The sequence below is a fragment of the Opisthocomus hoazin genome, chromosome 10 (genome assembly GCF_030867145.1).
Source record: "Opisthocomus hoazin isolate bOpiHoa1 chromosome 10, bOpiHoa1.hap1, whole genome shotgun sequence".
In the NCBI taxonomy this organism is placed as follows: Eukaryota; Metazoa; Chordata; class Aves; order Opisthocomiformes; family Opisthocomidae; genus Opisthocomus; species Opisthocomus hoazin.
In genome coordinates this window covers 12,325,684-12,353,655 of record NC_134423.1, presented here as the reverse complement: position 1 = coordinate 12,353,655, position 27,972 = coordinate 12,325,684, and the positions used below count along the sequence as shown (strand labels likewise).

Here is a 27,972-nt window from a genome sequence, read left to right as displayed (position 1 = left end):
CCCCCAAACCAGCAAAAAGAGAGCTGCGAGCTTGGCACGGCTCCGTTTCACGGGCTGTCAGCCAGGCAGCCCCCAAAAGCCATTCCCGACGTCAAAGCGGGAAGCATCGCGATGCCTGCCCCAGCGAGCGGCAGAGCCGACGGCAGAAGGTGCTGGGACGGCTCCGCGCCCACGAGGACCCACCGCCGCTATTTATACCCCTCGCTTTCTGCAGGCAGCGGGTGGTGACGAGCGGGGTGCTGCTAACACCCCCTGCTCGGGTGCTTCCAGGACAGACACGGGTGGGGGGACCCTGTGGCCGCGGGTGAAGAGGGACAGGGGAGAACCTAGCCCCTGGCGAGAGACCCGGCACGCGCCTGCTCTTCTCCATTCTTTATTTCAACGATCACATTCTCACTTTGGTCACAGCTCTGAAAGGTTTTTTGGTAGCTGTTGTGTTGTTTGCTTTTTTCTTCTCTCTCCTTTGAGCCCACCTTCGATCATATTATAAAATTATACAAGTACAGTAATCACCAGTTGATAATAAATAGGTATTTGTTAGTTCACAAAGTTAAAGTGCTTTGAGAAGGGATGTAAGAAGCTCTAACCTAGATCTGGGGATCTGGGGGGGGGGGGGGGTCTTGGAAATGTAGTGCAGTAGGAAGTTCTGGCCTGTTGTCCGTAGCCCACGGTCGCAAGAGGCACGCGGAGGCTCTCCCCCTTGCCAAAAAGACCCCTCGGGCACTCCTGAGTGTCCGAGCAGGCACGAAGCAGGAGCTGTGCCAGGTTAGTGGAAGCATGAGATGCGATGCCCCCTCTGTGCACGGCCCGAGGCCGCGGCGTCTCTGCGGTCAAGAGGGGTGGGGAAGGCTCGGAAAAGGTGTGGGACGGCCCCTCGCAGACAGTGCAGGGAGAGCACCCCGTTATTCACAGTTTAGTCTTGCTCGGAGACCTCAAAGCCCGAGGGAAGCAAACTCCGGTCCCCCCCCAAGTCCCCTGACCGCGAGGGAGAGAGGCAGACCTGCTCCGGGCAGTGGGGGACAGCCGCAGCCCCCCACCCCGAGCGATCGCCCTGAGATCGGCAGCTCGCCACCTCTTTCCCTGAGGAAGCCCGGTCCCTCTCCCGGAGGAGAGGCGGTGGGAGCAGGGGCTGCCCGCTGCCCGCAGATAAATGCCCTTAGCTGCCTGCAGAGGATTTGTGCGTTTAAAACTTCTTCCCAGGGCCTCCCCAGGGTTTGGTTTGGGCTCCACTTCCACCTCCCCCTCCTGCCCCCTTCGGTCCATCCTTCCCCACGCCCCAAATCTAGTCGTCTTCCACGGCTTTTCCACACAAAACGCTCACGTCGTGCCTCCCCTGGCCTTGCAGGTTCCCAGCGCTAGTTCTCAATCTCCCTCCCATGTCAAAGCTAGCTGTAAAAAAAAAACCAAACCAATAACAACCAATAACCCAAACCCTAAAACCCTTCCAGAGCCCAATTCCCCAGACCAGAAGGGGACTCACATGTGACCCTGGGAGCGTTCCAGCTGCTCGCCAGCCCAAACGGACACGAGCCACTAAAAACTGGGAGGCATCGGTCCCTGCTTGGCGCGAAGCACGGATCAACCGGTTCGAAAGGCGAAGGGCTGGCTCCTCCTCTTCATCACATGCACGTTCCCAAAGAGAGGAGTCACCGTGCCCTGAGGATCAGTGCATGCACATCGGCAGAAGTCCCCTGAACGTCCGCACCCAGGGTTGGCTCAGGACGATAACCAGCGCAGAGCCACCGGCGTGGGCTCAGGGAAGAGGCTGGCACCCCTCCCCGCGCGCCGCTGGGTACGGCCAACGTCCCCCACGTGTTAGGGTACCCCTTCCCTCCCTGCCCCCAAACCCTGCTCCATCTGGCGCTGCGGTCACATCTTCCTCGCCGTGACTCTTCCTCCAAGGCCAAAGATGGAGGGGTTGCTGCCCAGGACCCCTCTTGGGACAGTCAAGATTAATGTCCAAGGAGCAACTAAGCGAACGGGGATCTCGCCTCAGGAGTGGACAGCAAGTGCAGGAAGAGCGGTAGCAGCCAGGATGGTGGGAACACAGCGCTCAGTGGAAGAGCTCCACCAACACCACCATCAGGAGCAGCTGGAGCCAAGAGCCAAGCGTCATGGTGGCCTGACCCTTCTGGGACATGAACCGGAGCTGGTTCACCAGGCGCTCCTTCACCAGAGCCTGCTTGAAGCCGTCCTCCTCCGAGATGCAGACGTAGTGGCCGTAGTGAACATGGCTCACGTTCTGGATGAAGTGGAAGCAGTCCTGCTGGGGGTGGGTGGTGTTGCAGGTCTTGATGAGGCTGTTGTTGTGGTACCAGTTGTAGGTGGCATAGTGGGACTCGATGGGACAGTTGAGGTAGTAGCGGGAGAAAGGGACGACGGTGATGTTCTGATAGTCATCTACTGGAAGAGATTGAGAAGGGGAGGGATGAGAGAGGCGTCTCCAGGAACCACAGATTCCCCCCCAGGTGTGGAAGGAAGAACAGCTGGGTCGGTGGGGACATGTCACACGGCCATTTAATGACAACGGCAGGGCCTGCCCCCACACCTGGTGAAGTCCAAGGGACTCCTCCCTCTGGATGTCAGCAAACTCAGAGTTTAAGCCCTCTCACCCAGCTTGGAAACACATTGTCTAGCGATTAACTCCAAGCTGAGACTCGCTTGGTGTCTTGGTCTCGTTAATAGTCTTGGCATGGCCGTTCCCAGTTCCCCAGAAATGAGTTGCAACACCTTGCAGAACCCACACAAAGACCTGAAAAACCATCACCCTGCCCCAGACACCCCCTGGCCACGCGGCCTGCAGCTCCAAACCTTTACATACCTTCCTTAGTATCCCCCTTTTGGCACTTGCCTTGCCACGGGTCCAGGTTCAGGTTCTGATGCACCTCCCTAGCAGATGAGAACAAGCATTAACGAAGTGCCAGCACCAGGGAAGCAGCGTTTCAGGGCTAGGAGAGGAATCACCCACAAAAGACGTGGTGGATCAGATAAGGAAGAAAGTTGAAATGCCTGCTATTATCCAGGTAGGAAAAAACCACCCCCCGCACTCCCGCTTAGGAGATCGGTGGAAGACAAACGTGAGACCCAGCAACTCATCGCAATCAACGGCTGGAAACAGGCTGACAATCAGCAGAGCCACACGCATTTCCGATGGCGAAAGAGGGGCTGGGTGCTCGAAACCCGCTGATCCCTTCCTCCTCAGGCCACAGGTGCTGTGGGAGGGACGGATCCCTGCAGAGGCACAGTTTTTGGGGACAGCACAGACGCCTGTGCTGTCACCGCCCGGACACAACAGGCTCATCTCTCTCTGTGATGGGAAGATGGCCTCCAAACCTGGCCCCAGCCAGGAAGGGGAACACTGAGGCTCTGGGTATTTCTCAGGTGACAGCAACCAGCTGAAGGTGATGGAGATAGCGCAAGCTGTCGGTGCCACATACCGGTTTAGGTACACCGACTGGCAGGTCCCGTTAAGCCACCCGCAGTACGGGTCCCTCGCCAACAAGCAGCTGTCGCAGTTGTTGCGATATACCCTGCACATGTCCATGGGTATCTCCACGACTCTGTCCGTCGAGCCGACGTACAGCATGGCCTGCAGGAGGGAAGCAGAGGGGCTGATCACCTCGGCACTGCGTCCCCAGTGCCACCTCACGAGCGGCTTGGCACTTCTCCCGCAGCTTCGCTGGGACATTGGGGTGGATTCCACCAGTGGGTCTCCACGCAGCGCAGTCCTACGTCCCCATCGCGGAAGGGGAAGCAGCCGTCCTTCCCCACCAGCCCTGTGTATAAGCAAGTTTGGTCCATCGGTGACAGCAGCGTTGTCACCTCCGGGATGGAGCACAGCACAGCTCATCTGCCAGCAAGGCTGGACAACGACAGGGAGACTGCAGGGCAGGAGAACGCTGCACTGGGATTTGGCCCCAGGAGCAAACAGCCTCAGTCCTCCCTCGCCTCCGGAGGAGAGGAGGTGTCCAAAACACTCCACTGCCCACACAGAGAGTTACCCAGGACTGGGGACGTCAGCCCAGCCATTGGGATGTAGCAAAGCACGCTGTGGGACCCCCCGCACCCACCCAGAGGCTGCCTCCAGACCCAGGGGCTGTCATGGAACCGTCTGTCCCTGCCTCCCCTGTCGCTTGCCTTTAAAGCTACAGCCCGACCCCCTGGTTTCCCTTCCGTGGAGCAGGCAGAGACCCACCCTCTTGTGGTCCAGGATCATGGACTGGATCGGGTCCTTCTTCGGGAAGACCTGGAGCTCCATGATGTTCTGCACGCCATCGGGCAGCTCCACGATCTTGTGGATGGATCCCTTGTCTGGAAAGCAAGAGGGGAGAGCCCCGATGAAGCATGCTGAGAGCAGCAAGGCAAGGCAGAGGGGCTGCAGGCTGGGGGGGTGGGAAGCCAGGCGGAGAACCAGCTCTGCCTCCAGCCCTCGCTGCGGCAAACAATACCCGCTCCGCAGCACCAGGCTCGACTGCATTCCCCAAACCAGCCATCCGGAGAGGACGGGACCTCTTGCTCTGCTACGAAATCCTCCTCCAGACAGTAGTGTTTCCCGCAGAGCCTTGCCATCCTCCCAGCCAAGAGCCACGAGGAACCCACTTCCCTTTGCCCTTCAGCTGCGCCTGCTTTGATCAGCTGTGCCTCGGCAAGAACACCCAACCGCCCTCGAGCTCCGCTCCGCTTTGATCGCTGGCCTGTTCTTACGTGCGCCTCATCTCACCGCTCGCCTGATGCTGAAACTTGGGGTTTTGCCTTTCTGTTTTTCTAATTAAACTGAATCCCCAGCTAAACCACTCCAAACTGGTGGTTTAAGAAAATGAGTCAGTTTGGTGGAGGGGCGGAAGGATGGATCCTGAGGGACCGGGGAATCCTCAAAGTTCACCTTCTTATAGTATTTGTACGGTTTCCCCTTCCCAAACAGCCTCTGCCTTCTCCACCGCCGACGAGGGGGAGGTGAAGGATGTGAACCCAGGCGAGGCAGCGATTAGGACCCCCCGGGTGCTGGCCCTCGCCTCCGTGCCCACCCCAGCGAGGGTGGGCAGCTGCCCTGCCAAGCCCTGTGCCTCGGAGCAAGTGCCCTGGCGGGACTCTGCAAGGCATCAGCTCCGTTTAAGCTAAGGCTTTCGGCAAGACGAGAACAATCCGAGCACACGTGGGCCCTAATCCAACCCAGGCCACCTACTGAGAGCCGTCTACATTTTTTTTTAATCACAGATCAGGAAACAACAGCCTCAGAAAGTCCCTCCGCAAGTGCCAGCGAACAAATCCCAGCACGGTGCAGAAAAAGGGATGAGCACAGCTGCAGGGAGCGAGTAGGCAGGCAGGAGGGGGAAGCACAGCGTTAGGGACCTTTGCACCTTCTGGGCAGCAAGTAGCTGCACGGCACAGGAACCCAGGCAGCTGCCGGACCAAGCTTGACGACTTTTTGCTCTGCCGTCCCGTTCACCTGCAGCCAAACTGCCTCGGCGCAGCCTTGGTCCAGCCACCAGCCAGAGGCACTGCCCTTGCAGGAACTCTGCGCCGCTGCGCAAGAGTGAGAAGGGACAGGAGGTGACGGAGCGGGTCCCTTTGCGAAGGATTTCTGCTTGACGGTATAAAGCTGCCCCTGGGGAGGGCTGAGCTACCTCCTCCCTCGCCCTGAAGCAGCCCAACAGGGTAAATCCCACGTGCTGGGGTTCTGCTTGCAGCCCGTCTCTGCCTACGCAGCCAAATTGGCTGTATTTAGCTGCACTGGGACTTGGCAGCTCTTTCCTGCTTGACAAGCATATGCCAAGCTGGGAACGCAGCCCCTCGCTTCGCTCGGCACCGGGGGTCTCGTCTGCTTCGCTTGCGTTCCCTGCCCTCAAGGAGAAAGCAGACTCCCTTGGGAATGGTTCCCAGTACCTGTTGCCAGATAAAGCACGTTGTAGCGGTGTCCGTCACCCGCAGAGACCTCGTGCACCCCAATCTTCTGGTAGCGGTGTTTGTTGTGGAATAAGGGGCTCTTGGTGGGGGAGAGGGGTTCCACGCGGTCCTCCACCTCCGGGTGGCTGTCAGCGATCTTGAAGGTCTCGCTCGGGGTGTGCTGTCCAGAGGAGACACACTGCACCGAGAGGGGACAAAAGCCACCGTCAGGGTCAGACGGGTCGCCGGGGGTGAGGCTCGAGGGCAGGGGAGCAAGGCAGGGCAGATTTAGATCAGATATGAGGAAGAAATTCTTCCCCGTGAGGGTAGTGAGGCCCTGGCCCAGGTTGCCCAGAGACGCTGTGGCTGCCCCCTCCCTGGCAGTGCTCAAGGCCAGGATGGATGGAGCTCTGAGCACCCTGAGCTGGAGGAAGATGTCCCTGCTCATGGCAGGGGGGTTGGAACCAGATGATCTTTAAGGTCCCTGCCAACCCAAACCATTCCATGATTCTACGAACACAGCATTGGCAAACACAGCACAAGACTGTGTTTCCTCCAGCTCCACAGACCTGCCTGCTGAGGCACGTAAGAGCCTGTCGCCGCTTGCTTTCTACGAAGGCGCTGGACTTTGCCCAGCCTCCTTCGGTTTCCAGCAACAAAGCTCAGACCCTTCCCGCAGCGCTCAGCGGTGGGATGTCCCCTCATCTGCCCCAGCTAGTCTGACAGCTGCAGAGCAGAGAGCAGCAATCCCAGCCTCGGGAGGCCTTTCCATGCCATGTGGGCATCTCGTATCACTCACTCACCTGCCCAGGCTTGATCTCTGGGTTGGGGCCATTGTAGCCTTTGAGTTTGGACGTCCGAAACACGTTGTCAATGTCCCCAAAGGAATAGACGCAAACAGCAGAGCTTCCCCTGCGGACAACAAGACAAAGAGAGGGTCAGGGGGTTAACTGGCCATCACCCCTACAGCCGGGGCATGGCTGCGTGCATCACACCTTCGCTGCCCATGTCCACTCTGGCTGTTTCCCACCCACATGCCTGCCAGAGAGACTAAAGGGCTGAAAGGAAGGGTTTGGCCCCGGGGGCAGAACATCCCCGTGTTTTGCAAAGACCCTCACCAGGTGTTTGTGAAGAGCCCGTAGACTTTCGAGTGTCGCCAGTTACTCGCAGGGACAAAGAAGACATCCTGCAACCAGTTGAAGTTGCCCTTGGTGACTGGGTCGACACAAATCAAGCTGGCCTTCAGGAAGGTGGTCCACTTGGAAGCAGAGAGTGAACTGGTTCCCCCTTTATCTTCCTGGGGGAGAGGAGAAGCAGGGAGTCAGGGTTTGGCAGAGAACAACACAAAGTCCCCCCCGTCCAGCATCCTGGATGGATGACTGGGGGATGCTCCAGAGGTATATTCGATGCTGGTCACTGTCACAATCCATGTACATCTCTAACATCCCAGCAAGACAGAACAGGGCTTTCTCTCCCCTACAGGCAAGATGGGAACCAGAGGCTGGGAAGGCCGAAGAACACAGCCATACCCCACATGCACACTGTGGCAGAGGAGAGGATTGAGCCAGAGGGGTCAACTCGTGGGCCGGTAACACCAGGTGAGCTGGCATGTCCATTTGCTGGCCCCGTAAGACTCCTGCCTCCCCACCATACATTGTTCCTGCGGTACCTTACACAGCTGGGCCACTCGGGAGATGTTTCTAGGGGCCTCGGGACTCTTGTCCGGGTTGTCTTCACGGAAGAAGTAGTAAATCTTGTCCTGGTGAGGCTCTTCGTGCCGCAATGTGGTGGCTTTGACAAACTGAGGGTCTGAAAAGGGAAGCGAGCCGTCAGAAAACCTTGGCCCGAACACACACATTTCATCTGAAAAGCCATCAATGGGCACCAAACCGCTCGCCCTCAGACAAGATGAAGAAACGCAAACACTGTCCGTGCTCCAGGCAAAGCCCAGGTCCAAGCCGGCCCTCTACACCTGACCGGTGCAACACACCGACAGCCACGCTTCATGTGCCACCTTCCCAGTGGGTTCTCCTTCCTCTCCCCCCACCCAGCTCCATGCACCCACTCCCTCGAAGGCCAAGTCCCCAGAGCCCGGTGAAGCCTCGGCTGCTTAGCAGCAAAGGAAACCCGTCCTTCATTCTTGCGCAGGAGAGCTACGACAACACAGGAAGGCTCCCGCGGGGGGAACAGGCTGCGTTGTTGTCTGCGTTTGCTGTGGAAAACCCAGTGATGCTCTTCCTATCAATACACCACTGTGGCAAAGGGCATCCCCAGCAGCAGCAGGGTCCCTCCGGGCATCGTTAGCCAGTGTCCCCACGGCAGGGAGTTCTGTGTAAGTGTGGGACTGGCCTCGCAGTTCTGGGTCCATCAGGTTTGTTTGCCGGTGCCTTGGTTGCCACCGCCCTTCATGAACAAGCCCTGTTTTGCCCCAGTGCCGTTTTGATTCGATTTGGTCTTTGGCCAGGGGTTCAACAATCGCCCGTTCCCCAGTGTCACTGGGGAGGCTTGGAGGAAGGCAACGTAAGAAGCCCACGGAAATCGAGGAGGGTCCTTTCCCTCTGTTCCGCACCCTGTCCCATGCACAGCCCAACACGTTCCTGCCTCCAGGTCTCACCCTGGCTGGGGATTTGGAAAGAGTCGCTGCCCGGAGTGGAAGTTGTTCTTTCCTGTTTCCACCACTGCATGGCAGTTGATGGGCACCTTTACACAACCAGATTTCCTTCCACCACCTGACAGGGAACTTGCCGCCCATTTCTCTCCATTTCCCCTTCTCCTCACCCTGAGCAAGAGGAACTCACTTGTCAGTTGTTTTGTCCCAGAAGCAGAGGTGAAATTCCCCCAGCTGGCAGCCAGAGAGCTGGAGGGAGCCGCCAGGTCCCTCCTCACCGGCACTGCAGATGGGGACCAGCATAGCCCTCTCCACAGCTCTAGCGGTGACCGAGCCCAAGGGAGAAGCTCCAGAGCTACACCCCAGCTGGGCAGAGAGGATGTACTCCACCTAGCTGTGCTGTCTACTCAGTGTGGCCCATGGCTGCGGGCTGACAAATCGTTCAATTTATCTACCTGGTGGGTCTCACACCTTCGGGATTTCCACCGTACTCACTCTGCATCACAGTATCACTTGTGTAGAGCTCTCCACCCCCCTTCACTCGACGGAAGCGGGGTATCTTGCCATTCTGCTGGCTCTTCTTGATGGTGGAGTAGATGTCGTGACCTGTGGGACAGGAAGGCTCATTTGCAGCGGGCTGTTTCCAGAGAGGACAGCAGGGTTTGTAAGAAGAAAACAAAGAACCGAGAACAACGTGGGTGTGTGGACTCCTGGAGATGGTGAGTACAGGTCGAAACCCTGTCCTTACTGACCAGCACCGAGCAGGCCCAGCAGGACTCCCCATTCCTCTTCCTTGAAGAGTCGCAGGGACAGATCCTTGCTCTGCCTCGGGGAAGGATCCCCAGCTGCCCGGCTGCCAGGTCCAGCGCAGCAGAGTTACTGCAGGACCCTCCTTCCCTGCCATTTCCATTGCACTCAACTCCTCCGCACAGAGACCCTACCCCCATGTCCTGGACAGTGCCATGCTCTGTCCTAAAACGATGTGCGTTTTGACGAGGCAAAAGCAAGGAGCGCCAAGGCCACCCACCACCCAGAGCAGGCAAAGCCCTCGGAGCAGCCTCAGAGTGCCTCTTCTCGTCACAGAGAGCCCAGCCTTCCCGCACCACAACCGAAAGCACGTGAGCAGCCCAGCTTACCATCAATGACGACGAGGGTGTTCGAGTCAGGGGTGAAAGGAGCAATACCTCTTCCATCCCACGAAGCGCTCTCCTTCCTCTGCGTCTGGGGAAGGACAGCAACGGCCCCTCAGAAGCACGGGAAGCGCAGGGGAGCCAGGTGCCCGCATCCACCCCCGGGGCAGAAGGACAGCAGCTCTCCTTGGCTGGCACAGCCCGAACGAGGGAAGGGTGCTGCCCATCCTCGGACGGGCCAGGCAGAGCGCCTGCTGCAGGCAGGAGGTGAGGAGAGGGGGCTATGACGAGCAAGCGTGGGGGTGGCCCATGTGGACCTCTGCTCGAGCAGGCTGTCCCCACGCTGTCACGATAAGCTCCTTGAGGGAGCTGGCATTTGGGCATTTCAGAGCACTCTGAGCAGGAGGGGAGATCAGGGCACCATTTTACAGGAGGGGACAGCACAGAAGGTGACAGCACAGAAGACGACAGCCAGTGCTTTGCTCCGGTCCCGTCACTGTGGCCACAACATACCAAGTTCCAGCAAGTGGGAGCGCAGGCGCCGGTCCCGCACACTAACATCCCGTCTCCATACTTCTCCACTAACGTGAGGTAATTTTTATTGTCCTCCTGCAAGAGAAAGAAGAGAAGCATGAGCTGCTGCGAATGGCAGAGCACAGCCTCACAGCTCCAAGCCCGCAGCACTACCAAGCACACTGCTATACAGCTTCCTAGCTTTTTCATGGGTCTTAAAACCAGAGGAGGAAACTAGGATCATCTCATCTAGGATCTCCTCCTCCACAGGCACTGGAGGTGTTCACCCAGAGAGAGCACATGAGGAGCACACACGGCACCTTCCCCAGCGGTCCTTCAGCCCTCACCCCTCCAGCTGCTCCTCGCACACTGTTCCACCACAGGCAGGACCTACCAAACTCCCAGGCATGGTGCACTGGCCTCCATTTTTCACTGGGAAGTCTTCCTACAATAAAAGTGAAGGAGATACATTTTAGTTCCTTCCCTCTAAAAGCCCATTAACACGGGCTCCGTCCCGTGCACCACACACTAGTCACTCGCTTAGCAAGAAGAGAAGCGAGCGTGTCGGCGAGCAGGTCGTTAAACACTGCAGTGCAGCTCTGTCCCCACCTCAGCATCTGAAAACCCTCAGGGAGGCAGGGCTGGACCTCTCAGGCAGGGATGCACCATGGGGAGAAGCGGGGATGCAGGGCCAAAGCGGCAGGTATGACCGGCAGCCAGCCTGGGCTGCTCTCCAAAGGGTTTTGGGAGAGGATCTGCTTTTGCGGGGAATGGGTGTTCAACAGTAGGTTGTGGTGTCCGAGGGTTGGGACACAGGAACCACGCTGTTCCTGGGAACAAGAAGGGAAGTTTCTGGGCCCATACTTCAGCAACCAACTTGAGAAGTACAAGAAGGGGTCACGAGAAAGCCAACTGCGGGGAGGTTCCTGCTGTATCAACTCAGTGCCCATTGGATCCAGAAACTCCCGCTTTTGAGGAAAAGCAGCCTGGGCTCCGACAACGGAAAGGGACGGGAACACAGCTTCTCCAGAGTGATGTGAGCCTGAGCATCCCTTCTCACGCTAAAGGAAGGGTCCCTCACTGGAAAAACCCTCCCTCTGGGGCAGCAGAAACCTCAGGAGGGCCACGGCCTGGGAAGAACCCACCCACGGCTAGCGTGGGAGACTTCCCCCTCACTGTAGCCATTCATCGTACCGGCATTGCAGCTTCCCGGATGGATGGATGGATGGATGGACGGATGGATGGATGGATGGATGGATGCCCTGACTTCGCTGCTGGCAAAGACACTGAGCAATGTATCTAGCGTCGGAGCTAGGAGATGGATGCTGGATGCTTTCTTCTACAGCTCCAGGCCCAAACTTTTTATCAGGGCACCCTTACCATGTAGTTCTCATAGGTTGCAAAGTCGTAGTAATAAAGCCTTCCCTCTCCCCCGATGTAGATGGCTGAGCTGTTTTCTTTATGGTAGAAGACCGGGTACTTCTCACCCCTGGGAAACACGTACTCTTTCGCACCTAGGAACAGCATGGAGGACACGCTCGTCAGGGGAACCGGAGCTGACTGCGGAGAGCATCGGCCAGCAGGCACAGCCCAGCATCACGCCTCTCCCCGCCAGCCTCCCGCTGCCCTGCCAGCATCCTCCCTCCCAGGGCCAGGAGGCACGGACAAGGTTTGGAGCCCCCAGACCAGAGCCCGCATGTGACAGGGGCAGGGTGAAGCCGCAGCTCACAGGCTCCACGCCCCAGACGTGAACAAGAAGTGAGCTGCAAGACCTAGGATCCATGTCACAACCAGTTGCTTTGCAGGCCCAGCTGGGAGGAAGAACTGCCTGTCCCCTTCTCTTTCCTTCCTCTTTCATCTTCCAGCTTTTCCGGCTCCTCTTTCCTAAAAGCACCCTCCCTCCACCTCTGCATTGCCAGCACCGGTGAGGGAGGCTGGCCCTGCACCATGGCACTAGCATGAGCTTCTTGTTGTCCCTCGCTGGGCTCTCCTGGTCCCATGTCCCCTCTGAGACAGTGCAGCCACATCTGGGCAGCTGTGAGCGGCCACGCCAGGGCCCAGCTCCGCAGACGTGCACGGCTGTGGGCTACCCTGTCCCCTACCATAGTCTGCAGCAGTAACACGAGAGAAATTGCTCCTCCAAGGGGGGAAAAAAATCCCCAATCGGGACTTACCTCTGCTCAGCATGCCAGGGCGCTCTGTTTTCACCTCTCCCTCTTTTCCCTTTTCCAAAGGAGAGAGGGGGCCTCTCTCCTGGCAAGCGCTGCTGCTCCCAGCAGACAAAGGCTGCATCTGCCTCAGGAGCTGGCTGCCTGCACACACAGGCAGTTAATCAGTGGCACGTGTCCCTCTCTATTTATAGGGGCACTTGGCAGGAGAGGCAAAGGACAATCTCTGCACAGCCCAGCGCTCCCCCTCTGCCCGCTGCGCAGGGGTCCCGTCAAGGCTCTGCAGAGCAGAAAGCAAAAACGATGCATCAGAGTTCACTGGAGCTACTGAATGCCTGCTTGATTTGAGGCTTTCTTCCTCCACTTCGGTATGCTGGTCACACCTCCGCGGGGTCTCCGATCCCCGTGGGGTTAAACGGCACCCAGCCAGCAAGGCTTAGCTAATGGGGGCTGCCACCAGCCACTGCCTGGTGATGGGAAACCCTGCCAGCCTCACGGCCGCTGCTTCACAAGGGCACCTCGGCCGCAGAGGGAGAGAAGGGGGTGTGCCGTGGTACAGCGACCACCGCTGCACCTCCAGGCTGCCCATCCTGCGGGACGGAGAAGGCAGAGGACAGTGGGCTGCATGGCAGCACAGGGGTTCGGCAGGCGAGACCCTGCTCCCCATCCCCTCCCCAGCCCGACCGTCTCTCCTCCGCCCAAGGACTCAAAGAAACCCCTGAGCACATGCTTCTGCTTGATGGAGAAGCTGGCATCGAGTCTTCTCCGGGTGACTGTGCAATTCCTTCGCCCAAGTGGCCCTACAAGTAGGATGCCGGCCAGGCACGCCAGCTAGCCCGGGCATCTCGTCAGCCACAGGCTCAGCCTAAGCACGTCAGGGAGGAATCATAGAATCATTGAGGCTTGAAAAGACCTCTAAGATCACCAAGTCCAACCACCAACCCAACACCACCACGCCTGCTAAACCATGTCCCAGAGTGCCACATCTACACATTTTTTGAACCCCTCCAGGGATGGGGACTCCCCCACTGCCCTGGGCAGCCTGGTCCAATGCTTCACAACTCTTTCAGTTTTTCCTAATATCTAATCTGAACGTCCCCTGATGCAACTTGAGGTCATTGCCTCTCATCCTATCGCTAGAAGAGGACTAATCCTACATGCATGGGAGCCCCCAGAGTCCTTCTCCCCCATCCAGCTACCACTGCCAGCACAACCCATCACCTACAAGCTGCAACATATCTGCTCAGACTTCAGCAAACTTTGCTCCTGTTTTCAAACCTCCAGCCTGGCCCCTAAATTTGCTGCTAATCCAGGAAAACATACGCCTGCAGCCATTGCCCGCTCCTCTTCCTCCACCTCGCCCTTTTGCGCACTTCAGCCCTGAGTGATCCCATCACCTTTGGTTTCGTTTTGAGGTTTTTTTCACAACACTACCTCTTTCTTAAGTTCAGCTCCGAGAGCTGTGTCAACTTCTCTCCAAACAGCCAGAAACAAACAAGCCCAAAACAATAATTTGGTTGGCGCCAACGTATTATTTATCCTGCTGCTCCCCGGGGACCACACTGAATCACTAAGCTGAGAGTAAACAGCTCTGCTAGCCAGGCCCATAAGAGCGTTTGCGGCTCCAGCGCTGATTTAACTTGGCTTGGCAGGGAGCCTTTTAAAGGTGTTTCCGTGAGCGGGTGCTGGGGTCCCTCTGCGTCAAAGCTGGCCTTCGGGCCCTGCTCTGCCTTAAACAGCTCGGCTTGGGCAAGCGGGTTGATTCCCTTCACCTCTGTGCCTCACCCGGCAGCATCGGGGGGAGCTGCCCTGCACCCCCAGACCGGGAGCCTAGGGTATAAACAGCTCCAAGAGCCGGGGGTGGCAAGGCAGAGGGCATCTGTGGAGACAGGCCTGGATGTCCTGGTGGACGACAGGTTGACCATGAGCCAGCAGTGTGCCCTGGCTGCCAAGAAGGCCAATGGGATCCTGGGGTGCATCAAGAGGAGTGTGGCCAGCAGGTCGAGGGAGGTTCTCCTTCCCCTCTACACTGCCCTGGTGAGGCCCCATCTGGAGAATTCTGTCCAGTTCTGGGCTTCCCAGTTCAAGAGAGATGAGGAGCTACTGGAGAGAGTCCAGTGCAGGGCTCCGAGGATGATGAGGAGACTGGAGCATCTCTCCTACGAGGAGAGGCTGAGGGAGCTGGGCTTGTTCAGCCTGGAGAAGAGAAGGCTGAGAGGGGACCTTCGAAATGCTTACAAATATCTCAAGGGCGGGTGCCAGGAGGACGGGGCCAGACTCTTTTCAGTGGTGCCCAGTGACAGGACAAGGGGCAACGGGCACAAACTGAAGCAGAGGAAGCTCCAGCTGAAGATGAGGAAGAACTTCTTCCCTCTGAAGGTGACAGAGACCTGGCCCAGGCTGCTCAGGGAGGTTGTGGAGTCTCCTTCTCTGGAGATATTCCAGACCCGCCTGGACAAGGTCCTGTGCAGCCCGCTCTGGGTGACCCTGCTTCGGCAGGGGGTTGGGCTGGGTGACCCACAGAGGTCCCTTCCAACCCCGAACATTCTGTGATTCTGTGATCTAACGGCCCCCAGAGAAGGAGACATGCCTCTCTCCTAGCAAGCCCAAGGCTGCTTTTGACACCGCAAAGAAAGGCTCGCACCCTTGGAAGGGGGAAGGCACGACCCTGCCACCAGCCTCCCTCCGAAAGCCAGCCCAGGGCTTCAGAAGACACAAGCCTCATTTCCAGAGCCTCGTTAACCCCGCCGAGCTCCTTCGCCTGGCATTTACTGCAAACCCCACCGCCAGAGCGCAAATCAATGGCACAATTGTCAATTGCAAGGCGAACCCCGGGCCGGAGGAATGAATGGGAGAAAGGGCAGCTTTGTGCTTCGCAAGCGAGATGGAGAGCACCACACCAGGCTGAAGAAGAGGAATAACACTAAATGAGGGAGGAGGGAGCCCCGTGCCTCTCGGAAGGATGCCTGCAGGGTGAGGTAATGGAGAAGGAGGGAAACGAAGAGGGAGATGCTCTGGATGAGATGAGGGCAGAGAGACCCATCCTAAACACACGGAGCAACACAGATAACAGATGAAGCAATCCCACTCGCCATCTGACAGGGTGAAACAGGCCTGCGTCCCTCGGCACAGCTTGGGCAAATCCACCTTTGGGACCCACCAAAGGGCTCTCCGGAGCCCCTTCAGAAGGGCACCAAGAGCCTGGGCAGAGCCTGGCTCTCCCCGGCACCGTGACGAGGTGGGGCTCCCAGAGCATCCCAGAGCTTTGCGCAGGGGGACAGCGTGCCCCCCACCTCCAGAACAGATGTCCAACCAGAGCAGCAGCGTGGGCACGCTGCCTCGTCGCAGGCAGACTCAACCACCCAGCTCTCATCCCGGCTGGAGGGCTGATTCAGCTACGGCTGTCCTTCTCTCCTCCGCACCCCGCTCTTCCCCAGCCTGGCAGCCGCTCCAGCATCCCAGACGCTCAGCTTAGTCACCGGCTCGCACAGCTCTCGGCACCCGGCGAGTCTTTGTGGGTCGCCGATTCAGTGATGCTGGGGGAGGACTAGGTCTCCCTAAAGTGGAGGGGATGGTTCAAATCTGCTCCGGCACCAGCATTTACAATAAGGAACCGAAATAAAACTTGTCAAAAATAAAAAGGGAAGGAGGACGAGATAAGAAGCCGTTGCTTCTCAGGAGCGGCGCCGACGCAGACGAGAGGCAGATCCTTTACTTGCTGCTCATAAACCCCTTGCTAAGCAGGCCCCCCCGCTGGAACACCAAGCAGGGAAAGCAGGCAGGGCGGGGGGCTTGCCTGCTCCCTGGCATTACCCACTCCCCACCACAGGGCCTGTGCTGCCCTCAGCGGGGCAAGCTCCTTTAGCCAAGCTGCCAGTGCTCTCCCAAACCCTCCTGCAACTGCCGTGTGATGGGGACGCAGGGCTGGGCCAACCGCCAGATGGCAAACCGGGATTTAAACCGGGATTTAAACCAGCACAGTGCTGATGCCCCGGCGAACACAACTGAGGCTCCGGTGCCGCCATGCTCCCCGACGCCGGGCAACCCAGCCGGCAGCCCTGGGGACTCTTCTTGCTGTTACAACACTGTCAGTCATCGCTGTCACGCGTCCTACCGTCCCCAGCACGACGCCAACGACACTGCCACCCACTCCGCTGCCTGGAGGTCTGACAGCGGGCACGCTCCTGCCTGAATGACGGCTCTGATCGGATCCTTTCCTGCTTCCCTCCCTCTCCAAACAATTTCTCATTTCCCAGGTTTTATTTCTTCCTTCCTTATTGAACAGACCAAACAGATTATGACCTTGATAGCAGCAGGTCTCTGCTGCAGTCTGCCCGGATCGGCTCTGACGGCAGAAGGAGAAGCTGCCTTCTCGATGCTGACTCAGGCACTGGCAATGCCAGGTGGGGTGGGGGGTCCCCTCCACCTCTGCCAGGAGCCCTCACCTCCCAGCGATCCAGGCCCGGCCGTGAGTCAGCGCTGACTGATGTGCTCCAGGCTCCTGCACCTCACCCCGCTTTTGGCGGTCTCAACTCGATGACAGCAACCCCTCTTCCTCTCCCCCAGCACACACGGGATGCATGACGAGCCCAGCACGGGCAGACTGACCGCTTGCCTTTAAAGGCCAGGAATTTGATTCAGGCCCACTGCCTTAGTCACCCAGTCTGGGGTCAGAACTCGTGCTCCGGCTCCGGCATCACTCCGCAGCGCAGTTCCAGTTTCACTATTCCCCGAGGCGAGAATGGGAGAACATCCTCCGGATTTCCTACCTGCTTGGCCAGATACCAGCCGAGAAGCCTCACCAGCAGACCGTCCCCTCTAAGGGCAGCACGGGAGGTGGCAGCACCCACCCCAGAGGGATGGAGACCCCCCACAGGCCCCCTCCATCCCTGGGAGAAGGGCTGGACTGAACCACACCGCTCCCATCCAAGAGCCACGCGCCATCTGTCTCCCCAGGTCCACCACGGATGACGGCAAGAAGCCAAGCACCATTTTCATTTTTTTTTTCAGATGTTCTATAAATTCCCAAGTTGAGACATTTCGGAAGGAGGAAGTATGCCTCCGGGGAGCTGCTGTGCTCTCTGAGTGGCTAGATTTTCCTTCCTCCGTGACTGCGCCCGAAGGGAGCAATGTGACACAAGGAAACCGCAGCCAGGCTGGGGAGGTGCACCCCAGAGCCCCGCTCACCCGGCAGCCGCCCTCTTCCCAGGGGAGGGATGCCTCGAGAAGTCTGACGGGCTCCTGGGACACGGCAGGTCCTGCAGAAACAGGGGTTTTTGATAGGAACGATTTGTCCCTAGATGGGATGACCCAGGAGGGCTGCTCTCAGGGGGCTGTTCTGACCTGCCGCGGAGTAACTGATGGGTGGTGAGCTGCAAGGTCTCCAGCATGACTCGTGGAAAACGACACGCTTTTGCTGGAGGGGTTTCTGAGAAAGGGGTGAAACGGCAATACAATGCGAGAAACCACTTCCTTCTCATTGCTCACGAAAAAACCTGGCCCGTAGGTCCCTCCTCTCCCCGGCTTACACTGCCAGCACGCTGCCGAGGGGTTTGGCTGCAGCCCCGGGAGCCGGGACCCTTCCAGCCACCTCTTGGCGCTGGGAACGCAGAGCACAGGCTGAAGGATCAGCCCTAGGGGAACATTGCTCCGCACCACTTCGGTTCAACCCACGCTCCAACGTCAGTCATCTCTCTAAGAAAGCAAAGAGGAGCAGAACCAACACAGTCCCATCCCGGACCCCTAAGAACTCTCTCCAGAGAGAGCAAAATATCATCCCCGTCCCTCCTTCACTCCCTCCCTGTCCCCTGCCTATTCAGCGCGGCACGATGCAGCAGTCTGGGAGCACGGCCACGAGCTGGTGCCCATCGGCCTGGTGCCTGGCACGTCCCAGCAGGGGTTTGTGCTGCCTGCCTTCCCCTCTCCCCTGCCTTCTTTTCAGGATGCTTGCAGGGATTCCCCCAAAACTCCTCTGCGGTATTAGTCTAGGCATTGGGGAGCAGCAGCGGAAACCAGGCAACCAGAGAGAGTGCTAAAAATGTCTCTTGCTGAAGCAGGCCCAGAGACACGTGTTTCCTGCTCCTTAAAGACCTCCATGCTCTCCTAGGGACCAGCTCATGCCCGTGCCCACCCCCAGAGCTTTACACGGCAGCCACGCTGCTTAGATCTCTCCCTGCCCCGAGCGCACAGTGCGAGCAGCAAAACCGCCATGAAACACCGCTACAACTCACTTCTGGCACCCACTGCTGGAGCCCCAGAGCTGTCACCAGCAGCTCTGGGGAGGGCAGGGTCTGGAAAGCTGATCAAACAAGCCGATCAAACGAGCCCTGCGGCAGGCATCAGTCACCCCCCACATGTTTCATACCCAAGGGAGTGTCACCCGCCGGGGCAGGGACGGGCACTGGCCAGGTAGGACAGCAACGCTGAGGCCAGAGCAGCTGCCTTTGCTTTAGCCAGGCACTCCCACAGGCACATCCCGAGTGCATGTGTGTGCCCAGAAAGGATAGAGTAAGCAAAACGGTTTCCCAGTCCAGACAATGTGTTTTCTCATCAGCCCAGGGCGGGTAAAAAGCTCTGACAGTAATCTTCCCATGCCCTCCATCCTGTAGGAAACGTTGCGGTTCCCGAAAGCAGCAGAACTAAGAGCAAGGGCTCGGGCTGCGTGCTGCTCTCCTTTTCATTTTCCTTCTGTGACCATCATCGTCAGCGTGGAGAACCAGTGAGCCCAGCTCTGGGCAGCACGGGGAACCCACGGGAGGTTGGAGAGGCTCGGGAGGACCTATCACCCCGAGCCCTTGCTAAGGGGTCCGTGCGAGGTGTGACAGCGCGGAGGGGAGACGTGCAGCTGGGGAGCCCACGTTGCAGAATCACAGAATGTTTGGGGTTGCAAGGGACCTCTGTGGGTCACCCAGTCCAACCCCCTGCCGAAGCAGGGTCACCCAGAGCAGGCTGCACAGCATCGCGTCCATGCGGGGCTTGAATATCTCCAGAGAAGGAGACTCCACAACCTTCCTGGGCAGCCTGGGCCAGGTCTCTGTCACCCTCAGAGGGAAGAAGTTCTTCCTCATCTTCAGCTGGAGCTTCCTCTGCTTCAGTTTGTGCCCATGGCCCCTTGTCCTGTTGCTGGGTACCACTGGAAAGAGTCTGGCCCCGTCCTCCTGACACCCACCCTGCAGATATTTAGAGGCATTTCGAAGGTCCCCTCTCAGCCTTCTCTTCTCCAGGCTGAACAAGCCCAGCTCCCTCAGCCTCTCCTCATAGGAGAGATGCTCCAGTCTCCTCATCATCCTCGGAGCCCTGCACTGGACTCTCTCCAGTAGCTCCTCATCTCTCTTGAACTGGGAAGCCCAGAAGTGGACACAGTACTCCAGATGAGGCCTCACCAGGGCAGTGTAGAGGGGAAGGAGAACCTCCCTCGACCTGCTGGCCACACTCCTCTTGATGCACCCCAGAATGCCATTGTCTTTCTTGGCAGCCAGAGCACACTGCTGGCTCATGGTCAACCTGTCGTCCACCAGGACATCCAGGTCCTTCTCCACAGAGCAGCTCTGCAGCAGGTCCGCCTCAAGCCTGTACTGATGCATGGGGTAACTCATGCATGTGTTACTCAAACCCCAACCCAATCGCGCTACACATTTCACTCCTCTTTCTGATTTTGAGTCTGCGGCAAGCCGGAGTGACGGGTTTAATCTGTTCAGTATTTCTCATCCTGTCTCTCCCCCAAGACAGTTTGGAGACAAGCAGAATTTACTCATCTGCCAAGAAACCTCACGCTGTCTTTTCTCACCCCCCTCCCTGCTGCTTCCGACTCCCTCTAAGCACCCTCCAAAGGGAAGAGCAAGGCCATGGATGTATCGGTAACAGCGGCATCCTCTCCGCAGCAGGACTTGTCTACCCTCAGCCAAGCTACGTTCCCTGCAGCCACCACACGCTGCCGCTTGCCTTTTCTTTGGCTTTTTCCCCCACCCACTCCCAAAGACCCTGCAACCGCCGAGTGTTCGTGCAGCTGCTTTCTGCGGCCCTCGAGAGAGCCCCGCCATCAACGGCAAATCCAGAGCCGAGGAAGCGATTTGGCCCACGCTGTCGGGGATATCTCCTACAAAAGCACTCAGCCTGTGCACAACCCAAACACCCAGGAGCACCGCGCTAGCACAGGGGAACGGCTCCAGCTCGCAGAGTACACTCTACCTAGACAAATCTGCTTTTTGAGAGTTACAGAGTATTTGCCTTGCTACAGAAGGCAAATATTCTGGCGCGCTAATGATCTCCACTCTATTTCTGGTAAGCTCCGGAGTGTCTTGGCAGCAGGCAGCAGCATTTAGCGCAGGGGCGAGTGAGGGCAGGAGGAAAGAGGAAAAAAAGCTCTCAGTTTGGTAACTCAGCTGCTGGGCATGGGCACGACTGCTCAGCAGCTCCTCCGAGAGCTCTGCAGCCTATATCCCCTCTGCTAGGGGCCTCCGAGCCGGAGCCGGCAGCGGTCCCAAATGCCCACTCAGCAAGCAGCAAAAGGGAGCCCCAACCTGCAGCCAGGGAGCACCGAGCCTTGAATCCAAAGGTTCTGCCGTCAGGCAGGGCTCCGTGAGCACAGGCAGCGCTGCGGGGCTCGGAAGGCTCAAACCGGAGCGTTTCGCGTGCCAAGAAAGATGGGTTTCTCCTTTTTAAACCACATATTACTACAGAAAACGCTGCTGTGCCTCTCACATGCATGCGAACGCACTGCCGATGTCCCCTGCCCGCCCCGCACGCTCCCCCCTCCCAGAATTCTGCAGCACTGAAGGCTGTGCCGCTGCGAGGCGAGTCCAGAGCCTTTGGTTTCGCAGGCGCAGCTTGTCATCTAGCAGGTACATTTTTCCCTACCAGCCCTGAAACCGAGCCGCTGGCTGCACCCTACGGCTCGCGGGTGCTAAATTTAGAGCCAGGTTTTGTTACTTTCCAAAAGCCGTCCTCCGTAACGACGGTCCCGAGCCGTGCGATGTTCCTTCTGGGAGCTAGGGAACTTTGCCCTGCGATTATGGTATTTTATTCTACGGTCACTGGAACAACGGCAGAACAACAAAAGGATGGTTTTAGCGAGAGAGCTGCTATCTGGAGCACACGGCTGCCCCTCCCACTAGCAAGACCAGTTTCCAGAGACTGATTTATCTTAAAAAGCTTTCCAGGATAAAAATCGCCTGGAGCACCTCTCTGAGCATTCACCAGCAACGCAGCCGCTTTACCTTTTAGCTTAATTGGCAGCCATCTCCCATCGCCCTACCGCTGGTTAGAGAAACCCTTCTCGGGCGCTTGCCCTCTCCTCCCAGCCCCGGGAGGCGAGGCAGGAGGTGGACACAGGGCAAGGGGACCTGTGCAGCCCCCAGCAGAGCCCCCGGCCTCTGCAGAGGTTTCCAGGTGGGCAGAGAGATCTGCGGCTCTGCAGAGAGGATGAAGTTTCAGTTCCCCTGCAGAAAAGGGATGAGATTACGCACGCAGCGAGGGGACTTTCTCGCCAGATCAGGAAGGGCCCCGGCGTGCTCTCCGCAGCCCTCCTACCCGCTGCTGTAGGCTTCCCGCCCCTGTAACAAACGTCAGCTGGGTCTCAGCCCTGCAGCCTTCTGGGTTTGTGCTGGGGAAGGCCATGCTGACCTTCCTGGCACCCCCTTTCTGCCCGCTTGACCCCCGCCAGCAGGAACACACAATATCCATTCTTCTCGTGCCCATCGTTGGCTGCAGCACTGCCTTACTCAGACTTGGCAAGCCAAACCACCGCGTTACACTCCAAGACATTTGAAACCAGACACCCAGACTTTCCAAAACTTGCATTATCCGAGATACGAGCAAGCCCGCAGCCAGGACTGTTGTGAGCAGCCCGAGGGCAGGTCTCTGGCTGGGACTGTCCATGCATTCCCCAAGGAAGCTTCTCCAGCTCCTTAAAGTTGTGACGCCATCTCCCTCCCGGTCCATGCATGCCCAATAAAGGGGAATAATTTAACCCAAGTGGGTAATTGGATGTTGAGTCATTGCTGCAGGAGGATGCTGACACCAGTCAACAGGGTTCTAACTGGGAACTGAGTATTTATAGCACTAGAGAAGCAGAGCTGTCATTAAAGGCAATATTAGGTTTATTACGCGAAGTCCGTAGCTCCAGACTTAAGTATCTCTGAAGTTAGTAGAGCTGCTAGATGCTTCCGCAGCCAGCTCCCGTGGCAGTCTTACAGCATTCCTCTGTCACACCGGTCACCGGACGCAGCCTACGACACCGGGTGGAGCTGGGACTGAAAAGAGAGGAGCGCCCAACACGAGGAACAAGTCCTATTCTTGGAGCAAGCAAGAATAGCTGCACACCATAGGATGTAGCTCAACAGGAGAGAGCCGGCTGCAAAACCAGCAATTTCCTCCCTCCAGCTCACCTTCCAGTCCTTTTTCTGGATACAAGCTTCTTTAAAAAGCATCTTGGACTCAGTACTTATAGTTTGTACTCAAGTACTCAGGCTTGGGTTTAGTTTGTCCTGCTTCAAGGCACCGAGACGGACTGCATCTACTACAGAAAACCTTCCCAGGCCAATTTTCTGCTCTTCTGACCCTGATTCAGCCTGAGGGCCGGCAAAGAGCTGGGCAGCGGGGTCAGCAACTTGCATCTGGCTCTCTTTCGCAGCCCTGAGCAAATCTGTGAAGCAGCCACAACTTTTAGTTCACCCATGCCTGTTGGTTTTGTGTCACGCTCTCGCAACAGGAGGTGGTTGTGAATCACTCGCTTGGTTTGTTTGGTTTGTTTTTCTTTTTCAATCTGCGCAGAGCAAAAAATATTGTCAACCAACATTTCATGACACCAGCATCACCCACCCTGTGAAAATGAGCCGTCTGCAGAAAATAGCGTTGCTGGGAAAGCGAGAAGCTTTCTCCTGGAAATGTTGATGCTCCGAGAGCTTCACATGAAACTGTCCTACAAAGATGTTTCACACCCGTGGGGCCGTGGCTCCTGAGAAGACAGTGCCACTATCGCCGAGGAGCAAAAACTGGCGCTAGCACTGCTACCTCCCATTCTGCCACCACTCCCCACCAGCGCGAGTTCGGCTTCTCCGCTGACCCGCTCTCCTCTTCCTCCGCTAGCTGAACGCAGCACCGTTGCACCAGCGGGCACAAAGAGCTCCTGCAGGGCTCGGAGGTGCTTGCTGGCACAGTTGGCCCGCGGCAAGGAGAGGCAGCTGAGCTTGGCAAAGCCCAGGAGCTACCACCGGTAGCGCGCGCAGTTTCCCAGAACTGCCATTCCCACTCCCCCGCCGTGACCCAGGGCAGGCTAGGGCCAGTTTACCCAGTCAAGGCAGCCAAAGGTCAAGCGTCTAATCTTTCTTTTCCCCTGTGGGACGCACTTGACTGCGGTGAGCTACACACCAGCTCAGAAGCCATCCCCTCCAGCTTCTAGCCTCACGTCTTAATCAGAAAGAGGGGAAAAATTAAGCTGCCAGACCCCATCCTACCCCAAGGTGCAAATGCAGCAGGCAACCACAGAAGGGCTGTGAGTCTGTCCTGGATCTACACACGTGTGGGTAAGGAGGGACAAGACCATCTGAAGTGCAGCAGGAGCTAAAAACTCTGCCTGTGCTGCGCCAAAGGCCACAGGCAATGGAAGCCTGACGCAGCCCTCGGGCTCCTTGCTGTCCTCACGGTTCTCCTCCGCTCTCTCGATGCTCGGTGACATTCCGGTCATGACACAGCCAGCCTGGGATGCCACCCTCCTGCTCCAGGAAGAGGGGCTGCCTAGCCCTGGCAGACAGCAGGCTGTGTCTCTGCAGACAGGTCAGAAGAGTAAACACGGTGTCTGTGCTGACAAGCAAAAGCTCAGTGTGGGATGTGAACACACCTTTCCCAAAGCAAAGCCCAGCTGGTCAGTGCTTAGAAAAATACACAGAGGCAGAGGGAGGACAGAAATAAAAGGGAAGATAAGCAAGAACGCCGCGTGCAAGGTTGAAGCACTTGCTTCGGCGCCAGCCCAGGCTGCTAAGGCTGAACTCGCTCCCACTCTGCAAATCTCAGCAGGCAGGGAACTTGCCATTTACAGCCTTCCCTCGTTAGGACACCAGGGAGGGTAACAGCCAGAAGAGACCCTGACCCATCTGTGCGCTGGGTCAGCTGCAAAGGGGAAGGGGGGCAAAGTCCTTGTCGGTAAAAAGGATCTTACGCACTTTAGATCTGACCAGTGGTCTGGAGCTGACTTCAGCCCTTCGCTCCGGGTGTCTTCCCCCTAAGAGGAAGAAATCCTGCAGTGTCAGACATGCTTTCAAATAACTGCTTAGCCAGCCGGACCCGAGAGCTGGCCACCTGTGCCGGCTGCGGGCAGGGCTCCAGGGAGCGCTCGCCCTGCGTTTGGGGGCAAACACTCCCAAGCACGCGCTGAAACGGGGCTGACGCTGGGGAAAAGCGTGGCCCCTTCCTCACCCGCTCCTGCACTGCGGCATCAGGGAGGCAAAATAAAGGCAGACCAAGCATCCGCGGGTGAGGCCTTGGGGCTGGTTTTATAGGCACTGCGCGCAGAGAAGGGCGGATCAGCGGAGCGTGGAGCTCCAGCCACCCACCGCCGCAAGTCCAAGTCCCCAGGACTGTGAAATGACTCCAACCCAGGCAGCTCCGAGCACCGAGACAGGCCAGCTTGGTTTCTTTGTCTTCGCATCTGAGCTCGGGATTGTGCCACCTCGGCCCAGCTACGCTTTTTTCCCCCCAGCTCGCAGCGTCCCCTCACCTATTTCTTGCTACGAAACCAGACGACGAGGGATCACGGGGCGAAACAGCATAGTTCAGGCTGCCCGCAGCAAGGCCAGGGCTCTCTGCCCGGCTCTGGTGCTGGTGAGGGGAGCAATGCTGAGCGATGGAGGGGCAGCTGCAGCTTTGCCCAGCACCGATTTCCTCCTCTCCCCCTGCTCCGCAGCCTGAGGAGGGATGCCACACACGTACTCTTCCCTCCTAGAGAGAGCTGGGCTCCGGCCAGCACCAGGAGCATCTCTCTTGGCCTGCAGGGCTGTAACGTTTCTAGGCATCTTTGCTCAGGCTTCCATACCTGTGCTAGTGACGGGCTGCGGCGTGTAAGAAATTTAATTATGTGAAGAGCTGCCAGCTCCCGCAGAGCCCAGGGCTGAGGCCAGCGCTGCACCACAGCGAATGCAGCGCAGCGGGCCCAGCCCCGGCACGAACATCCACGCAAAGGTCCCACACCGCTGCTCTCCTCCATCCCGCTCCCAGCCTCCAGGACCGGGGCTCGAGCTGCAAACCGAGCCCTGCAACACCGTCACCCCCGCGGCGAGGGACGAGCCTCTGTACGTGGCTGCAGACAGCAGCATCTCGCTGCTTTTCACCGCGTCTGGAGCATCGGGGAAGTTAAGCAGGGTTCCTTGCCGCCCTTTGCCCCTGTCCCACTTCTTCACCCTCCTCCAGTGCCTCCCCTCCACCCTCCTCCTCACCCGCAGACCCACTTTTCCTAAAGGGCAGAGGTGACGCTGAGCAAAACACAGCCTGTTAAATAGGACACACGAGTGAGGCTTCACGAGCGCGCCACACAGCGACCTCCGACACCTCCCTAACTGAAAGCCCTCAGCCTGTGTCCCAGCTAAGCTCTTTCAAAAAAAAAAAAAAAAAACCACGAGATAAGCAGAGACAAGCACAAGCTGTTCCCCTTGCAGGGAAGTGTCCCAGCGCTATCTGCCTTTGGTGCCTGGTGGCAACGGATCCTCGCGGTGTTCAATGCCAGGAAAGCCACCCTCCGCCACAGATGCGGGCAGAGGCCGAAGGACCCTTCTGCATGGGCATGCCAAGCGCGGCCGGCGGTGGCAGGGGGAAACCCACCGCCCGAGCCCCCTCTTCCCCCTCAGCACAGCTGTACGCCAGGACAGGCGTTTCCAGACACACCAGACCCTGGCAATCCAACTTTTCCCCCCGCTGTATGCTAAGCGGGGTGGGGGAATCGTCTGCGGACAAACACGTGCCCCCCTCCTCCATTCAGCCTCGGGCCCCGTGCCTTCTCCCCCCGCCTTGCACCCCCTTTTCCGAGCGACTTCATTTCCCAGCGAATAAAACAAATGACGCAGTGCTCGGAGCAACCCTCCGCTGCCCTTCCTGCCGGTGTCTCTCCCCTTTGTGCGACGGACGCGGCAGGCAAAGCCTCGCACCCGCCGCCCTCGGCCCTTCCTCCGCACGCAGCCGCGGGCCCGAAGGACGGGGAACATCACAAATAACGGCAGAAGAATAACAGATGGCGCAGAATAAACCACGGGAAATTCGTGTCCTCTGAAGTTGCCGGCAAATCAGAAACACAGAGGGGCTGTTGTACTGCAGAGCAGCGTGAGATCCGCAGCCCGGCTGAGCCAAACACCAGAACCGCCGGGGACAAGACGAGGTCTTTTGTTAAAGCCTCCCTGGAGGGTACTAATCAAAAAGCTTGCAAGACACATGACAGTAAACGTTAGTCTGCTCTTTTCGACACACGAAGCTTGGGCTGTGCTCTAAGCTTGCTCCTTGAAAACATTTCTTTGTTCAGTTTCTGCTACGATTGGGACTGATTAGAAGTCCTTGCATGCCATTGCAGATGTACGTATTTTCTCAGCGAACAGAGATATTCTGCAAATATTTACTCACAGAACTGACCTGCATCTAATAGGGCAAGTGCAGCTGAATAAGAAAATTAACTGTATTATGCAAATACACTTTTCAATCTCTCCCTGCGGGTCCAGGAAATGGTGACTGTGTCTGTTTCAGGGCTTTCTGACAGCCTTTAACACACCCAGCTCGTAGGAAAATGTTTTTAGAATATACAAAGGAAAGGACTTGGCAAGAAGAGGGATCTCAAAACTCGATTAAAAGCATTTGAGGAAACCAGAAGCCCCTTCCTGAGATCACACGCGTTTTAGCTCACTTCAACGAGAGACAAAAGTCTCCCCGAAGAGACAAAAGAAACAAAAAACCGACCAATTCTTCTCAAAAGACACGGCACGGGTAGGAAACGCACGGCGCAGGGAGCAGCTGTCAGCTGCAGACACCGCCGCTCGCTGCATCTCAAGGTTGCAGCCGAGGGCAGCCCGGGGCTTACCTTGCGGCACCGTGATGATCCTGGGGTTCACCTTGGAGCGCCCCGCTGCCCACATGCCCAGCTGGCTGGCCCACAGGGCCACGAAGAGGGCAACGGGCGACCTCCTGCCCATTTCGAGCTACCCGGCGAGCAGAGATGATGAGCTTGTGAGGCTGACAGCTGCATCGCTTGCCTTATACGAGAGTGGGCAGCATCCAGCACAGCCAATGAGCAAGGCAGAGGGCGGGACGTTTAACTTCCTCCGAAGCAAACCTCCATAAAACAAAATCCAAAGCGGCTCTCTCCATTTACCACCTGGTCTTCGGCTGTTGGTAGGTGCAGGCTTTGCTGGGATTTTCGGTCCTCCTTTCTTTTTTTTTGCCCCTCCCCCCTCCTTCTATCAGGGGAAGGTGGGAGTCTGATGGCTTTGCTCACCTTCAGGCTCTTGAGAAAAGCTGCAGCTGACCCACGCCGTGCAATCAACTTATCAGAGACTTGTAAGAGGAATATCAAGCTCAACACGAATGAAATAAGAATGAAAATACGTGTGTATGAGAACACACAAGCAGCAACAGCAGGGCAAGGGTGCAGAGACCGATAACCAAAGGGTGCCGCTCCCAGCTGCTTAAACAGAGGGATGTG

General features: G+C 57.7%; 1 protein-coding gene across 2 annotated transcripts; it reads right to left on the bottom strand.

The window, feature by feature from the left end:
* Window positions 1-359: 359 nt before the first annotated feature.
* SEMA7A (semaphorin 7A (JohnMiltonHagen blood group)) lies at window positions 360-27,527 on the bottom strand. 2 transcript variants are annotated; one of them, XM_009935866.2, is made up of 14 exons: window positions 27,352-27,527; window positions 11,515-11,648; window positions 10,529-10,579; window positions 10,135-10,230; window positions 9,628-9,712; window positions 8,987-9,097; window positions 7,553-7,692; window positions 7,002-7,180; window positions 6,687-6,795; window positions 5,884-6,082; window positions 4,196-4,311; window positions 3,438-3,589; window positions 2,822-2,889; window positions 360-2,403 (listed from the first exon to the last, which is right to left on the bottom strand). In XM_009935866.2, the coding sequence occupies exons 1-14, from the start codon at window positions 27,461-27,463 to the stop codon at window positions 2,054-2,056; spliced, it is 1,902 nt and encodes a 633-aa protein (XP_009934168.2). In that variant the 5' UTR covers window positions 27,464-27,527; the 3' UTR covers window positions 360-2,053. The 2 variants fall into 2 exon arrangements, with proteins under 2 accessions (XP_009934168.2, XP_075288153.1); XM_075432038.1 differs by having other exon boundaries at window positions 360-2,400.
* Window positions 27,528-27,972: the final 445 nt, after the last annotated feature.